At 38.2% G+C, this 18,474-nt stretch overlaps 1 protein-coding gene across 1 annotated transcript in view; it reads right to left on the minus strand.

Moving 5' to 3' along the window:
* Positions 1 to 780: 780 nt before the first annotated feature.
* Positions 781 to 18,474, minus strand: part of UHRF1BP1L (UHRF1 binding protein 1 like) — a 37,304-nt gene continuing 19,610 nt past the window's right edge. Inside the window, exons 12-20 of the mRNA XM_026053447.1 lie at positions 17,701 to 17,894; positions 14,294 to 15,801; positions 13,694 to 13,869; positions 12,004 to 12,140; positions 10,317 to 10,467; positions 6,168 to 6,424; positions 3,895 to 4,003; positions 3,201 to 3,370; positions 781 to 2,528 (exon numbers count right to left, since the gene is read on the minus strand). Coding sequence (XP_025909232.1) covers positions 2,400 to 2,528; positions 3,201 to 3,370; positions 3,895 to 4,003; positions 6,168 to 6,424; positions 10,317 to 10,467; positions 12,004 to 12,140; positions 13,694 to 13,869; positions 14,294 to 15,801; positions 17,701 to 17,894 — 2,831 coding nt within the window. The 3' untranslated portion in view covers positions 781 to 2,399. The remainder of the gene's footprint in view (positions 2,529 to 3,200; positions 3,371 to 3,894; positions 4,004 to 6,167; positions 6,425 to 10,316; positions 10,468 to 12,003; positions 12,141 to 13,693; positions 13,870 to 14,293; positions 15,802 to 17,700; positions 17,895 to 18,474) is intronic.

Here is an 18,474-nt window from a genome sequence, read left to right on the forward strand (position 1 = left end):
GAATGAGTGCTAAGCTAATCCGTAGACTTTAAATTCCCCAAGAAAACTTGGTAACCGATTGCAACATTTCTGGTGCCAGCTTTCTGCACATATTGAAGTTCTCCGAATGCTGTTCTTTTAGTTCTGTACAGAACAAAAGCCCTGATTCATTCAACAGCCTCTCCCGCTGGCACGTATTTCCTAGCTAGGGCTTAGGGGATCACAAACAACAGCAGCAGCAAATACATTTTGTTTAACCTGGGGCCATTAATTGCCATTTTTAATTTATCATATTAAGGTGTAGTTTACCTTTGTACTTTTAAAACATGAAGATGCAAACTCTCCCCTTGCCTGTTCTCAGTAACAGGGCTGGTTTCAGCGCAACATGGTGCGCTTCTTCTGAGTCCATATACAAGCACACGCGTCTCCTCTGGACAGCCCACAAGCTACACCACYTATTACCACAAAACTGCCCCAAACCACAACCCTGTTCATCCGTAGTAAAGTGGAAGGTGACACCCAGGATTTCCATGCTCATACTGAGCAAAGCAGCATTTCTTTAAGAAGCAGATGGCAGCTTGTGCAGTAACAAGGAGAGATTTTTGATATTGCTGTTTATTTCTTTTTAAAAATTAAACAAATCTCAACATATTATTCCAGCAACATGCTATTAGGCAGCCTATACATTCCTTTCATTAGGATCATTCTACCTAGACTGTGGTYGGAGGGAAYTGATTTAAAATTCAGACCTCTAATAGTACCAGTCAGAATTAAACCAGTTGAGAACTCCTTCCCCGAATCTGACATTATATTTCTTTTAATTTGGACTACCCACATTCAATACTGCATTGCCTTTAATACCTTTCCGAAATATAAATATTAAGTTTCTCTAGGAGAAACACAGTCTCAATTATATATTTTTTTTCATCTTATTCAGGGTCATTTACCCTGTTCAGATAAAAATTTCCATGGCATGAAAGGGATTTTCAACCAGGGTCTTGGGAAGCAAGCTTTTAAATAGTGCCTGAATCAGTTCTTCCGTAAAATTTCTGATTAAAATCCAAATATTTTCTGTAACTATTTTCAGCAGTGCAAATTATGTGTGTCCTCCAAAAAGTTTTAATCAAAATTAGTTTAATTAAAACTAGTTTGATAGCTTGAATATGCAAAGTCGAACCACAGGATATTAAATACTTTTCGAGATTTATCTGCATATCTACAAACAAAACTTCCCTCAAATATCCCATGGTGTAGAAACAACTGCAGTAGCAATTAAAAGATTTTCACTTGTCAGATTCAAGGTCACTAGTTAAATTCTTCAGTCATTTTTACTCCTAGCAAATACAGTATTTCATAGGCATGTATGCGTTTTGTTTGACGTTCCCTACATTGTTTAGAAGCACACTCTTATATTCTATATTTTACAGTGTTGTGCTTTTTTATTTGTACCAGTTTTTAGCTGAAAATTATCATTCAATTTATACAAATCACCCATGGTTTCAACTGTATAATTACATATCATGTAATCTCACAGTTCCATAGGGTAATTAATGATTCTCTGAAGCTTGGTTTTTTTTTTATATCAAAAAAACAATATACAATTAATGAATCCCAGTAGGATTTTTTTTCTTCTTACAAGCATTGACATTACATATTTAAATACACTGGACCAAATCCTCAGACATGTCTGAGGAAGTGTGCGCGGCTCAGCCCTACACGCGACACGACGGAAGGCTCGACGTTCACCCACTCCCAGATCCTCCTGAGGGGCTCCTAGATCTCCTCATCACAGAGGCAGGAAAAAATAAGGTGCACCAGCTGTGATGAGACAGTGGACTCTCATGCAGGAAGAAAATCCAAGAGTAACACTTGATAAATTCTCATTTACTGTGGTATTTCRGGATCCTCTATGGAATGGGTACAAAAAGCTCTGTAGCACTGGAAGATTCCTCTTAACATCTTCCTTGGGCAAATCATACTGAATTTAGGGCCACGTTATTACTGGTATTTGAATTTGCGGTAGCTATGCCATTATGGAGGATCTAACCCACATCATCATAGTGCAAATGTGACTTCCTGTACAGGTACCTTCTGCTAATAACAAAACAACACAATCTTAACCAGGAGAGGTACTGTAGAAAGAGGCATGGGAAGTTTTGCTCAGTTATGCACACAGGCATCTTCTTTCTTGGCTGAGCTATCCAGTTTTCTGAAAATGTTTTAAAAATGACACCTTCTTGGACAATATTAAAAGTCACAGGTATACATTTCCTCTTCAGTAAACTAATAGAGTATGTACTGATTTTTCCAACATCAGTTTAAAAAGAGCTGAAAAAAAAACAATGCTGAATCATAATTTCTTCCAGCATTTCACGAAAGTATTTTAGATGCCRCCATCCTTGCACCAAGAGAACATTGTCCTACAGATGATGATCAACATTCATTTTCTTTATACGATGAAGCAAGGCATCCTTCTCCATCTGGACCTCTGCAAGAGCCATCTTAGCTTTGGCTAGTTCCTGTTTGAGACATTCATTTTCTTCAATAAGCTGAAATGATCAGGTTAGAAAAGAAAGTTAGCAGTGCTTCTACATCRTGTTAACTTTTCCCCATTGCAGTAATCATTGAAATATCAATTTGTTGCTGAGGGCAGGTTGGTTGGGGCCAGAGATTGACTCCCACTTAGTGAAACACAGAGAGAGTTAATAGCAGCTCGAAAAAACAAGACACACAGAGTTCCAGTAGAACAGAAATGACTCAGGGTTCTGAACTCTGGAAAGAGATTCCCATCCAACAGGAGAAACTGCTGTGCACGTTTTGTCACCAGCATTTCTGAATCCAAGTATAAGTGATGTATCACCATGGGTCTGACCCATGGTCCTTAGCTCTGGCAATCGTGTTGCACAGGGTCGAGAGGAGGATGGCTGTGGCGGCTGGTGACGTGCTCCATCAGAAAACATCTACATCTTTGTGTACAGCAGAACTGCTCTGTAGTGTATTACTGTATTATTGTATGTACTCTATACTGTAGTGTATTACTTTAGAGAGTAATGCTAAATTTACTTTACGTGCCAGTGTACTGAATTATACTCCACTATCTGTAATTCGTATTTTCCATGTCTGAGAGAGATTTATACTCAGAACATTTAACAACTGTGATGTTTAATGGTTAAAATGATTTTGTAAAAATAAATCAGTACATCAAAAGGAATTCTTAATACCTGATCTCTGAGGAAGTCAGCTGAATCCCTGCTTGAGGTATAAGGTCTGGGAGTATCACAAGATATCTGTGTGGCTTGGTCCCGTGTTCTCTGTCTGGCGGGTCCAGCTGCTTGTTGCACTGTATCACTTGATTTCTTGATCTTCGACACATCATTTACTCTTTGATTGTCTGTTTCACAGAGAAACACTTGAGATTAAGGAGCTTTAGGTGTTTTTTTGTTGTTCTGTAGATCGATTCTTATCTGCACTAACTTAAAGCCACTTCAACAAATACACTTCTAATATTAAAATATATCAATCATGCAGAATCAGATTAAAAAATAAGTAATACATTAATTAAAATCATATACCCTTCTGGAGAAAGAGAGAAGAGAAAAGAGGAGTGATAAGAAAGAACATGCATGTATGTATCTATCTACCAGGTTGAAGAATATTAACACATTTCTGTACTGATCGCTATCATCACAGAACATGGATTCAGAATAATTACTAGCTATAGAACAACACCAAAGCCTGCTATTCAGAAAACACATCTGAATAACTATATAATTTAGCTCATAATTATCCAAATTATCCTGATTATCTTGGAACCTGCATTGAAATTGGAGGGGTGTGGCAGAAGAAAAAACAACACTAGTAATAATATTAGAAGATAATACTGAGATAGATACCAGATTGCAGGAACATCCATACCTCTAATGAGAAAGGAGCCATCATCATTTCTTTCTATCGAGAGTATGTCAATATGCAGCGTTATGGGTACCAGTTCAGATACCTTGAGATTTTCACGAGGGCTGTCATCCTAAAATACACAAATACTCAAAAATTACCTTGAAGGTTTAGTAGATTGAAATAGTTAATTAAAATGTTAAATTACACATAAGTGGATTTAATGAAACTTGAAAGGCAACACTTCAGAGTAGAAATTTCTAGGCCTTTTTTTTTTTTTCTCTGTACCAAAATTTCGCTCCATACATATTTTTTTTCCTGTGGGTCATATTAAAGACCTGAAATTATCTCTGGAGTGACTCTGCTGAACTCAGAATATACGAACTAGAATACTTCAAAGTATTTCACAGACGTCTCAGTAATATCAAATCCCAACTCAAGATGTTCTTAGCACAGGAGCTCTCAGAGATAAGAACCCCGCACTATAAMACAACTTGTATCTGATTTTCCCTTGAACCATTTAAAGATTGAATAGATAAAACTATCATTCTTGAGGGAATTTTGTCTTTTTAGAATATAGATGACAGCAGCTGCAGTTCAGTTACATTAGTGTACTCAACAGATGAGAAACATCACAAATTGCTCTGGTTGGGTCTCTCCAGGAAGTAATTTATAGGTCATTATTCCTGTCAAGCAGAGTAATGCATCCAGGCTAATCAAGAGCTTGCATCCAGCCTAATCAAGAACAGCATGTACCATCAACRTTAAACACATTGCAAAATCAAACTGTTGAGCTGTAGCTGCCAAAATACCTTGAAAAAAAAAAAACTGAGATTGCAGTAGAAAGTGCAAAAATAAATTAAGAATTTAAGAAAGAGGTTGATTTTTTTTTTCTTTCTTTTTTTTTTTTTCTCCTCCCCTCCCGCCAAGGAAACACGCTACATCAACTCTCACAGAGGAGGAATACTGCACTGAATAGGCAATGCAGCATGAAGCATATCCTCCTGCTCTTTATTACCCCCAAGCTCTAGAGAAATGAATCATTTCCATGTCAGCTGGGCACTGTGATCCACACTGCCTCCACCTGCAGCTTGGCGGCCATCGAGACTAACTTCACTGGGACCTCCGGGCACTGCTGAGTGCTTCAGTGCTTCTGTTGCCAAACACATTGGGCCAGTTTGCTCACGTATATTCTCCACCTCAGATTCAGCTATTTTCTCTGAAACATTCTGCACAAGTCTGACTTGTTGCCAATAAGCCAGAACAATCCCGTTTCAAATTTAGATGACTAACTATTAAGATCTTTCTTCTTACATTTGAACATTCATTTTTGTAATAGCAGTGAAGCCTGGGGAACCATTCCACAACCATTATGGAAAGTCCTGTTGCTACTGCTCTAGCAGAACAGGCCCTAAAGAACTGCCTAAGGATCCTCAGGGGACGGAAAGGCTGCCCAAGGCTCAGGGAATACAGAGGCATTTTGATATTCAAGTGTTCAGACTAGACTGTACAGATATGGCTGATGAGAACATCAGAGTTTAAGATAAACATCAGATTTAAGAGTGATCTTAGCAAAATTAAGGACTTACTTAGCACAAGATGCAGAACTGGAGGTGTGGTTATTGTGGTTATCACTTTGGTTAATGTTCATAGGTGATTATTAATGCCATGTTATAGTGATCAGTTTTTAAAATCAGTCTTACCTTTGTAGCCYGTGGCTGCGCAGCACAGAGCTCACTGTCTCCTTTAAGTGTCTGAAAGGAGACTTGAGCAGCAGTGCCCTCTTAATGTTACTATTTTAAGCTTCAGTAGTGAGAAAAGCCTGTATTATTTAGTAACTGTTTCTAGGTAAAACAGACCAAGAAAACTAGGTTCTAAGCCGCAGTATGCAAGTGAATGGACCTGGAATTCTAATAAGCTGTTTCCTTCTTTTGTCCTGAGCTTTATCTTCTAAGTAGGAGAGACAATTAACCTCTGCAATCTGTGCTTCATAATCAGAAAACCTGCATTATGCCAAGCAAAAATCTCACYCAAATAAAAATTAAAAAGACAAAGTATATAATATATTCACACAACTAATCTCTTACCGTGCAGCAAATTTATTTCTGGGCATACAACAGAACTATCCAAATSTCTGGAATTTTAAATTGTTTCAGTGTTATCTACAGACCTCATAGAGTAAATATGATAGCAGTTTCTTTGAAGGTAGCTATATCCAGATTACTAGTTTATCATCAAGAAACAAGAACATTTTTTTTTGAAGAAGAAGAAGTCAAATAGCTTTTTTGTCAACATACTTTTAAATTAATCTTYGCATTAGAAACTTTTATCTTCATAGGCATCACTGCGGCAACAGCTTCATCTTCTAGAAAATGCTGAATATTTGTGAGGGAAGATGTTAGAAATTCCGCACTGAAGTTCTCTATATGACACTGAAGAAAGCCATTTTTTACAGCCAGCAGAGAGTGGACGATAGCGCTCGGCCCACTTTCCCACCTCAGACTAATCTCAGGTGATGGATTCACTGGTCCAGCCACAACCTTACASTCCGAACCTATTGCAAAAGGAAAACAAATTTGCATTAAAATTTTGCAGTACGAATTCGAAAGCAACCATGACACAATTACTTTTAGCTCTATTGCCTAATACTATCCAAGTATTATCCAAGAATGACAGCCATACACTTGCATATCAATTTGATATGCAATCAGYTGTAAGCATATCACTTAAAAAGTACGGCAGAGGAATCAATGGTACAGAGAAGTACTTGCGCCTCACAGGACAACAGAAAAGGACAGGACAGCAGTATTGCTGAGCATACARGATATCTGCTGTCTTCAAAGCCTTGACAAGGGAAAACCATTATTGTGCATAYCCTTCCATTAATTCCTTCCTAATTCAGGAAATCATTTAAAGTCAGTTCACACTTTCAGGAGAGCAGGTTTGCTCTCGAAAAGCTGGAATTTCCTGACTCGGGAACACACGCACTAACACTGAACAGGGGAACACGGAAGCAGGGGGTTAGTTRCATGGAGAACAGGACCGTACGTTGCTTCCACTACGCGGGTGTCACTAGATTTGAAGCTTAAACTGGCAGCTTCTTGTTGGTTTCAGTGTAAGAGGATTCACCACCACAAGCAAACGGAAAAGCACCACACGCTCAAGGGTAAATTAACAAAAAGACTTTTAAACAGTCATTTTGGTCACTGACCTACAGAAATGACGCGTAAAAAGAACAAGTAATGTTCACAGCAATTACTCATATTAAAGAGCAAAATTACTGAAATTTGAAAGACTGTTAATATCAAAGTACAGATTTTACTTGAAATCAAGTAAATTAATCAAAATCTTGATTAATTAAACTTGAAATCAAGTAATTAAAATAAAAGTGGTTAATATAGATGCTTTTTTGGTTTAACTTCTGATTACCTCAGGAAAGTTCAACACTTAAAAAATCAGAAACAGAATGTAATGGATGTAATTAAATTTCAAGTACAAATAAACCCATGCTTCTCTTCTCTACTTTTGCTTCTTCTATTCTACCCTATCTCATTTTATCATATTACTGCCGTGTTGTTTATATACAGTATCTTGAAAGCTATATGCTATTAAAATCTTTAAAATCATTAAAATCTTCTCTTCATCTCTGGCTGTGAGTATAGGTGCAATTACTGTATTAYGGGAAGCCTAAGAGCTGCCTGTCACTCCCTGTGAGGAGGTTACAGCCAAGACAAGCAGGGCCTTCCAAGGCTGCTTGGTGGAAGGTTGAGAGAAGAGGCCCAGGCTGAAACAAGGCAGGTTCAAATCACGTGTTGGGAATGAGGACAGTCGGGCAGGCAGCAGATCCCTGAGATGCAGGCTCCGTCACTGGAGGTTCTTGAGACCTGACTCTATAAAGCCCTGAGCAACGTGCTCTGATCTCACAGCTGACCCCGCTTGGAGCTGCCGGTTACGCTCGAGACCATCCTGCCAGCTTGAATTAAGCTGTGCCACTATGAAGTGTGAATTTCCTGTGTGGCAAGATGCTTTGCCCCTCTTTCAGAGATAACCTGTTGGGAATAAATTTATGTTTGCTGCCAAAAATATAAAAATAAAAATAAATAAATAAAAAACGTGCAAGTTRCTCAGAGATTCACACACTCTTTTAAAGCACTGCTCTCTCTGCAGTTAGCAGGAGTTGTGACATCCAGGAAATAACAATTTCTTCAGTACAGTGCACCCCACCTACATGCCTTTAAAGAAASGAAAGCCACACTTCCCAGAGCCAGTGCTCCTTCTGGATTAGGCATCCAGTCCACAAGGCATTTGTGAAAACTGCTGTATGTCACTGCTGAGCTGATGAGTCACAAGCTTTTATGATATAAAAATTCTCTACAGATGCACTTAAGCCTCCTGTTAAAGATGTTTGTAGCACAGGAAAACATTTTTAAAGGCTGTTTCGTTGTTAATTGCTTGCGCAATGGTATAATAACCATTCACAGCATTAGTATTTAAAGTTTCAGATTCTCAAGAAGACTAATACTCTACATATCAAAGCTGGTAGGAACCAGGAGTGACAGTTCACCAAATCGCCAGTCACACTGCCCATCAAATTAAGGCAGAAACTTGGCATGTTAGTTTCGAGACAGGGGAAGTGGTGCTGGATTACGTAACATTAGGTCTATGTTAAATTTTAGTAGACTTTACACTGGTATCCCACAGATTCTTGCAAGTTGCTTTTGCCTTCACCCCAAGATCGATGTGTCTAGATGGTTTTTCTTGTGTTTTTGCTCATGGATTCTCTTGGTTGCTCTGTGCTACTGTTAATTCATTTAAATTGCTTCTCTCGATCTCATTCTCAAGTTTTTCCTAACCTTGATCCTCTAGAAATAACTTTATTTTTGAACTGTTTTCCTCTTTAATTCTTCTATCAGAAGAATTATCAGAAAAAAGAATGGGGGAAATGTGGAGCAACAGCCACTGTAGAGGATTCCTAACTAAGCACAAAAAGTACAGCCCTATGGAGGGGAGAAGATGCAAGTCTTGAAATGAGAGTATCCAGGAATTCAGAWCCAGCAAGTGCTACTCACTCAGTCCCACCCAACCAGATACTCACCAGAAACAGGCAGGAAGAGTCAGAAAATAGCTGCAGTGTTTGGAGACCCCAAACACATCCCAACCTTTTGTCCATAGCAGCAACCAGGCAGGGCACAAGCCTCTCACAAGCAGAGCAGGCAGGCTCTACGTTCCCATCCGCACGAGCAGGGAGGCTCCAAGCTCTCCTTGCTGATTCCCAGTGACTTTCCCAGTGGGCCTGACAGATCGAGCAGGCAGAGTGCTGGCTCTGCAGGTCCCCGCGGTCCCCTCTGCTTCCCACCTCTTGGCTGCAGGGGCCTGGACGCAGTTGCRCCGTCAGGACCGGCTGCTCAGGCCGCAGCTGCTGGCAGCTGCTCAGCTTCCCAGGGAGGAGGTTCTTCCCTGGGACACYGTGGGCTACATCACCCAGCAGAGCTTCCTCAAGGAAATCTGGGCTGCTGCGAGGCTGGAAAGAAGTGGCAACCAGCTGCTTCCTGGGAAAGCAGAGGAGCCAGAAGCAGGAGGCAGGTGCATGAGAGCTGCCCCAGGAACCCTACGGAGCAACAGAGCTGGCATCCAGCAACCCCTGTGGAAGGCTGGCAGAGGGGAACGAGGCAGGCTGTGACGTGGAGGGGCATGCCAAGGAATCGTGCCAAGGGAAAACAAAACACAACAAAAAAATCACAGTATGTGACTAGGTTKTCTGGCAGAGAATGTCCATGTATCCATGCCCATGAACAGCTCTACCTTAATACACTGGTTCTAGACGTGCAAATATCTGGCACGAAACCACAYCCTGTATTTCAAATCTTTCATGTCGATAGGAAAATACCTCATATGACCGCTCATCTTTCCTGATACAGAGTTGGTTTCAAACTCTCTTGTTTAAGGAAAGTTAAGCCAGTTTATACTGTGGGTGTTAACTTCATCTAACAAAACAGATCAGAAGAAATGAATAAGCTGTTTCCAGAAACAGTCCTTCAAGCCAAGATACTTAAACACAGTATTAAGTAAGGGTGTTCCAGCTTCATACAAAAAATGCAACATATTTAATAATAATAAAACAAAATCAGAAAAATTCAATGCAATTAATTAAAATATTCTGCTTTCCATTTTCCTTTTTTACCCCCACCATCAGAACAAGTTCCATTTTTTCCTCTTTCCCACTCAAAGAATGGCTATCTCAAAAGAAACTAGTCAGAATACATATTCTAAACCAGCASATGAAGGGCACCCTTGTACTGATGCAAGCACAAAGCTGGTTTTRTGCTTTAAGGCTACTGTATTTTTATTTTGCAACCAAAGGGCATCTACAAAATGACCAGTCACTAGTCCGTTGCTACAACAAATGTTCCCAACTCCCATTTCACTGTACTGAGATTAGTTCTTACCCACAGTTCTGTTGCAAAGATAGTGTCGAACACTGATATTGCCCAACTGATTTGGTATCACTCGGTTGACCTGAAGGCATATTTCTGTATCTTCACCTCTGATATCAATTTCACCATTAACACCAAATATTTGAAAAACTACAACAGACATCTGTTAAAAAAAAAAAAAAAAAAAAAGGAAAAAAAAAAGATTATATACAGGTTATTGTTCATGCAGTTCTGTCTAACCCATTTCTCCCCCAGGGAAAAGAATCTTTGTATCCATAACCCTGGCTCTGAGAAAAACACACAATTTTCTCATCTCTTCTATTTTTTTGTGCTCCTCAACCGAGCAATGTTTGTCTGCCTCACTACTACCCAGAACTGGGCAGAAAAGTCATGGAAGGTTCCCTAGTATTCCCTAGCATGCACATGACCTCCGGAATCCCTGAAATTCCCCAAGCATCCACTCAGCTTTATACACCATAAAGACATGCAGGCATCCCGAGGGTTGAATTGGTCCAGGGTAAAACACCAGGGTGGACTACTAAATTTGGCAATCTGCAAAGCACTTGGTCCTTTTCCTCTGTTTTTTGGATTGCAGTATCTTTAACTAAAAGCAGCAGCCAGTTTTCCAAAGTCAGTTCTGGTGTCTATCACACAAGATAAACACTCATCATCCAATACTGTTTTGGGCTCWTTTTTTCTAGTTACCTAGTTTTCTAGTTATCTTCTATGCACAGAAAAAAGCCATGCCAGCATACATTTGCATAACATACTCTGCATAAATTTTGCTTTCTCTATTGCCTACATGCACAGATTATTGAAATTTTATTTCAAAGGAAGCAATCATTTAAGTAGGATTTTAGTGTTTTAAATGAGTGATCCACAAATGTGTTAGAGCAAAGGCAGGATTACACGATTAACTTTACCAACAAGAAAATAGGAGGTCAATAAGAACACAAGCGATTGCAGTAAATTCATTGCCTTTCCTTGGGCACACAAACTGCTAAAATTCTAGTTCCTGACCTGAATTATGACAAGGCTATAATTTAAGAAGCGTTGGGTAGTGCAAAGATCAGCAAAAAGTAAGTGGAGAGCCAGTCAGAAAAAGTCAGAAGTTGGCATGGAGTTACAGTGGAAGCATCTCTCTCTACATGCCCTCTTCTTGCAACCTTCTCTAAACACTGAGCCCTGTCAGTACAAAATATCAGCCAGAAGATATCTCTGATTGGGCTCTGCAGGACAGTCATTAAGCTCCCTACGTAAATACTGCAGAATCCTGCAACAGCTAAGGCAGCATCTCTATGTGAGCGATGTCAACTATAGGGTGCCCTCTTAGTTATAAGGACAACACATAGAGCATTTTAAGTATCATGTTCTACGCTGGACATTACATGTTCTACGTTTGACATGTAATGTATCTAAGTATCATGTTCTACGCTTGACATCAACACAGGACGTTACAAAAAAATGCTACATATTCAAGCATTTATCTACAGCTGCTTTAGAAGAAGTAACAAGGACAGAGAATCCTCAGCGTAACTTGGATTATAATTTCCATTTTTACTTACTACAAGTGCATTAGATCTACAGGCTTATATAATGCACAAAGCAACTACTTTTAAAATTACCTCTAAAAGCATTCATCTTAGCTCTRTTTTGTTCTTAATTGACTGAAACCTGTAATGGATTTCAGAAATATTACCATTTCTTCACTAGTCTCGGGTGCATTCTCCGACGCAGCACTCATGGCATCCGGGGAGGACCCGCCACAATTCTCCGTCACTGCACTTCTTTCCTGGGCGTGTTCTGATGGGCTTTGTAAGTTTGTGGCTGTAATGCCTGACACACACACACATACACACACACACACACACACACACACACACACACAGGAAAAGATGTCAAGTTAGCATAGTATAATGTGAATCACTCCTGTAATAGCAATAAGGTTACTGTCTGTTGCTATATGCCATACATTAACTTGTTTTTTTTAAGATGAGTTAAATGGTTTATTAAGCAAACTCTTATAGTTTAAAATGTCAAATCCATTCTTCTCACAGAGTATTCCAAATGCTACATGCTATGCAAGTAAAGTAGGATACAGTGACAAAAATGAAACTGAACTCCAATTTAATTTTAAAAATTGTGAAGAGTCTTTTCTTTTCCAGTCTACCACATCGCACATTAGACTGGTCCAGCAAAACAAATCAAAACAACAAAAATATATTCCAAGCAACATTATGCTTATATCCAAAATCCACATATCTGAATTTGGCTTTAGAGGAAATGTTTGCAGCTTTATCTTCACAGAAATAAGCTACATATGTGTGTTTTTATTTTGTTAGTGTGACTGTGGTAAGCAGTGTTTCCTTGACAACTAAAAAGCATGCAAATTTAACCTGCAGTTAAATATTGTTTAACAAGTTTAAAAGGCATGTAAAAGGTTATTAAAAATGGAAAAGTTATTTTCTGGCATAACTCCCACACGCATATGCAGGAATACTCCCACAACCCAAATATATATCACGTTTGCAAATGAAGCATTCATCTCATTATTTCTGGAGACCAAAAAAGAAAACCCACATTAAAAAAATACTAAGCTGCTCTGTCTTTCAAGCAGAAGTTATCAGAAAGCAGCTAATCGTACAGACTTTGAAAATTATCATATTGCTGAATTCTTTACTCCAATTAGGAGCAAGTGCTGTCACACAGAYAAGCAGGAATTCAACATTCCTTCTTCCAAACTCGCCTGGATGCCACTCTGTGCCACGTGCTCTAGGTTCCCTGCCGGAACAGAGGGGTTGGACTAGATGATCTCTAGAGGTCCCTTCCAACCTCAACCATTCTGGGATTCTGTGTGTTGATTCATATTCCTTTACACAATCAATACGTAACAACTGCACCATCAGGAACAAGCTGCCAGGGGACTACCAAATGTTTTTGTCTGGCAATCAGCATGGCAACTATCAGAGAAAATCCATTTCTCTTTTCATCTACTCTTAAAACTGAAGCTCCTTTACCATTTCAAGCAGAACACTACGATTCAGGGTACAAGTCTGCAAGCACTTAGAGCCAAAGCAAGTGCTTGTAAGCAGGGAGCAGTTCTTGTTTAGTTCTGGGTTGCAGCGCAGCCCTGCAAAGCTTTTGGTGTTCTCAAGAGAGGAAACCTAAGCAGTACTTAACTAAGCAGCACTGCTTCAGTAGCACATCCTGTGGGTTTCCCTTAAAATGATATGCTGTGAAAATACTTACTCTTACTAATGGAGAATCTAATAATTAGCCCTGTGAAGAAATATCTAGGATTTGCTGCACTACGATCTTCTTGAGCATTGTTTTAGTAACAAACATTATTTTCATGTACTACTTAAAAATATTTTCTTAAATCTATTTACCTTTCTCCAGGAAGCTTTGGCTGTCACTTCCATCACTCTCTATCAGATGTTCCTCTAACATCATACTGTCAATAGAAATGGTATCCAGAGAGACCTGTGAYGGGCTTCTCTTCATATTCTTGTAAGAAACAGAGAACGCAGGGAGGCTGGATGGGCAGCGTTCCTTAGATTTTGCACTTTTTTAATATAAAGACATGAGGAAAATATTAATAAGTTCTATGAAATTTCCTTATTTTTTATTTTTCCCCAAAGTAGGCAAGATATAAAAGAAAAAAAAATAGTATACTATAATATTCTAAGAAGAAAAAGAGATAAACATAGAAACAGCAGGCACTTCTGTAGGTAACTTTGTYAATATTTTTCTTAATATATATACATTCTATGTCAGGATACCTAAATATTACATCAACACTTTTAAACAGATAAGAATTAATTTTAGATCTCACTGAATGCTACTGCCTACCTTCAGAATTCACATACTTTTATAATTTTCATCCACATGTTCACTTCCATTGACAGCTATCAATATTATTTGCTTTATGCTTTTAGAAAATATTTAGAAATACCAAGAGAAGTGATTTATTGTCAAATCTTCTATACCTTAATGAAGACTGGGAGGCAAACGTTTTAACTGAGGTCACTTTTTCTTTGTTGATTTCAAGCTCTTCGGATTCTAAGGCAGTTTCTGTTTCCAAGTCAGTGACTTGATTAGGGCAGCCTTCAGTTGTACGCTCCTGTTCACTTAACTTACTTGAGAAGGTATTTTTGCCATCCTCTTTTTCAAAGAAAAATTCAGCAGAATCTTCTCTCTTACTCAAAATGGTTACCGAGTCCCTATGAYGCAAGTTGCTTTTGTCACCTACTGGCCCACAGACCTCCTCTGAATCACTTCTACTAAAAAGTCCGCTGCTTCCTCCTTCACTTGTGTCTCCCAAACCTTTATCTGAGGCATCATCTGACAATGATATTCCTTTCTGAAAATCCATATTGCTGTCCGATTTAAACAAAAGTTGATCCATTAAAATGCCTTTGCTAACTTCAGCACTCATAGGCTTGCAGTCAGATGCATCATCAAAATTAGTAGTACCATCTTGTGCTACCTTATTATTACCTAATTTACTCTCTGAGGCAAGACTTCCCCCATTTTCCAAAGGGGAGAGCTCTGATGCCATGGGACTTTCTTCTTCCACAGCTGGGGATTTACAGGAGTTTCCCCGAGTCAATGGATGGAGCAATAAGGCTAATTCTGCACTCTTCAGTAGGATCCCAATGCAGACATCTGTTTGCTTTGCAGGTTTACCTGTCACTGCTTCTACATCATTTCTTAAGTTTTCCAAGAGTAATACAAGGGATTCATGGAGGAACAACAAGAAAAGATACTGGTAATGATTGATCTGCATGCTTACATGCTTTTGAACATGGACAAGAACATGAATGTCTGCATTAGAGGAAGAACTTTCAGACAGTGCTCCTGAAGTGTCGGGGAAGTGAGGCACCTGAATACCGTTAGCCAAGGGCTCTGTCTCACCGCTGTAATATTCCTTCAGAAGTTTTTTGCGCTGCAGTCTATTGGCAAGATCGCTAGAATCACTTTTGGGAATGTTAAAAGCTGTCTGATTATTTGATAAAAGCTCTTTTTGTGACTTTGCAAATCTCACTGGTTGGCAAATCCAAAGGGAAAGAGGGAAGGAGTCCACAAAGCTTATTGGTCGACCTCTCCCGCTTTTCGTTCCTTCATAATCTATCCAAAACTGGGAAAAATGCACGGCCCAAACATCAGTAGCTGCAGATGTCTTCAATGCATATTTGTTCAATTTCGGGGTGACATAACCTTTATAAACATCATGCATTTTCGTATCTTGCTCATGAGCATGTCTCTGGAAGATGGGATGCAAAAGGTTAAAATTCTGTGGGGACTTTGGAAAGGCAGTGAAAGTTCTACTGAAAAATTCACAGTCTTTGAAGTTTTGGAACAAAGCTTCCAGATCTGAGTGTCTGCAGTTTGGGGAGTATCTTGTGTTCGTAGCAATCATTTCTGAGCTTTGAATGGAAATTGCTTGTGGTTGATCCTTATGAATTTCAGGTTTACTTTCACATGGGATGATGAACTGCAATTAAAAAATACATTTCATCTGGTTATAAAGACATAGGTTAAGATGGTATACCATTAAAGAAACAAAATAATAGTAATGACACCTAAAACAAAGCAATATCATTCAAAAGGTATGAGAACTCAGTTCTACTTATACATGCCATGCATAAGTCAAGCTCATGGATTTTGTTTCCTCTCATTTTTAGAAAAGGATGTTGTGACAAGGCTACAATCATTGAAAAACTCAGGCTTTTCTTATCAGAAGGATTTAGATTTAGGACATATATTAAGATGAAATGTTTCACATTTATCTCAGAAATGACTTTGCAAAAAGAATCTTCACTTGTTCAAAAAAAAAGTTCAAACTCTGAATTTTAGTTACATCATGAATTGTCAGGGATTTTCACCTCACTGAGCACTATAATGTTTTACCATAGAAATAAAATATAAGGAAAGTATAAAATGTACTAAGGCAGTTAATATTTTTAACACTGCAGAACAGATATTTGTGACCATTACCTGAAAAGTCATACAATAAATGTTTGTCACAATAAAAATAAAAACACACCGCAACTCCTAAAAACATCAAAACATTCCAGTTTGAAGAATCTATTTTAAATTGCATATCTTTAGCCCAAGTTTTAAAGAAGAGAAATATTCTATGCCTGACGCTGAATTTTTTATTTCTACTGTGAATCTTGTCCGTGCTAGTTTTGCTAGTACCAGTAAAATTACCTCCTGTCATAATATCTCCACGCTGGATCTGGAAATATCAGCGTAAAAAATAATTCTGAAATCACTTGAAAGATGGTAGGGACCAAGACTGTTAGTGTGATTTAAAAGACTCATGTCAAAATAACCAAGCACATAAATATGTAACAAAATATATGCAGCTAAATATTAATCAAACTAAGAAAAGTGGTTAATTTGGCAGAATGAGAACAATGTAGTTAATAAGACAGGAAGGAAATAATTATCATTAAGCAAGGTTTAAGGGATTTAAGAGCACTTTAAGCTTTACCTTCTTTTAGCTTAGTAGGCTATTCACATCTAATCATTCTGTATGAGTCTGTATTCATAAGGTAACTTGTTCACTCTCAGTAATTATTTTCAGTCAATACAAATAATAGTCCTTTAAAGTTCTTTTTAAATATGCACCAAGAACCTTAAAAAGGCAACCATTTCTCAGCAAGCTATTTTCGAAACCTTGAAACCTCTCCTATGGGCACAACTGAAAAGGCTCATTGTTAATTCTGCCTGGAAGCAGATGCTCTGGTCAAATCAAGTGAGAAAAAACATTGTCTGCATGGTAATTCTTCTGCTAAAATTAAAAGACAATGGAAGAAAAATATGATATTTTGTTGCATTAACATGGATCATTCTCCTGGAACAAATAATGTCTGGCAAACAAACTCTTGTACCTGAATTATAGCCAAGGGCCACTGTGAAATAGAAAAGAGTGAGACAAGAGTTTTAAGAACCACCTTCTGAAAACATGCAGAACTCGTTCCTCTAAGCCAGACATTCAATACCAAGATCAAGGAGTTTTAATTTCCTACAGCCAGGGATATAAGGCATTAATCCACAGAGACTGCAATTATGAACTGCTTACTAGTTTATTCCACTTCAATGCTTGATTTTTTCTTCTACTATGCCAGCTTCATTGAAAATAGTAAAGTGAGTTATGTTAATATTTCCACTGAGGTCTTCAATACTAAAATACTAAAAAGTAAATGAAGTAGTACCAAAGACAGGTATCTCACATTAAATAGGTCATATTTTGTCTAGTTTTTGTGAGCCGTGTTTTTATTCTGTAGGTTCTGTTTGTTTTTCAAGCTTCCTGGCTAATAGGTTTTCACAATAAAACTTTTTTTCCCCCAAAGGATCACCAAAAACTTTATCAATTACAAGTTACCTTTAACATTAGTCCATCAACTCTAACATCAACATGTTCATCYGACTTTGAATTATCATTTAACTTGTACATGGCCATGAATTGAACAAGACTCTGTTTCAAATCCAGCACAAACTGATTTAGCCAAAGAATACTTCTCTCATCCAGGGTGAACTGTAAAGCATTCAGCTGACCATACAAATTTGGACTTGGAACTAAAAGAGAAAGTAAAATACAATCATGAGAACAAATGAAAGCTTTAAGGTTCACCTTTTTTATTTTTTTAATGCATGCAAGTCTTACATTTGCACCTATATTTTGTATAAGAAATGAAATCAAAATCTACTCGTCTGATCCCCAGGAAAGAACAAACAGGAGACGCCTGAAGTGATRCTACTTTCCTTCTCTCATGTCAAATAACTAACTACATTTTTGAATGTAAAAGCCAATGTTAAAAGATAATGGAGTTGGAGGACAAGGAGAGTATGTCCTCATTATAAACGGAGGGCAGGGCCAAGGAGAGCTGCTGTATTCAAGTCCCATCCCCAGCAAATCCATTGACATTTCTTTATATAAAACAAGGACAGCCCCATAAGACATTGACAAAAATAACTCTGGCAGATCTTTTGTGGCATCTTAGATAATACTAATAATACAGTAGTTGGACTTCTTTTCAGTAGCCACAYACTGAAAACACATAAAAAAATGCTTGCGTATTGCAGAATGTATTTTTTATGTCTAAGTAAAAATTTTATGTGTATTTTCATATTTAAAACACGGCATTTATTAGAATCA

The sequence above is a fragment of the Nothoprocta perdicaria genome, unplaced genomic scaffold (genome assembly GCF_003342845.1).
Source record: "Nothoprocta perdicaria isolate Ctin4 unplaced genomic scaffold, notPer1 scaffold_116, whole genome shotgun sequence".
In the NCBI taxonomy this organism is placed as follows: domain Eukaryota; kingdom Metazoa; phylum Chordata; class Aves; order Tinamiformes; family Tinamidae; genus Nothoprocta; species Nothoprocta perdicaria.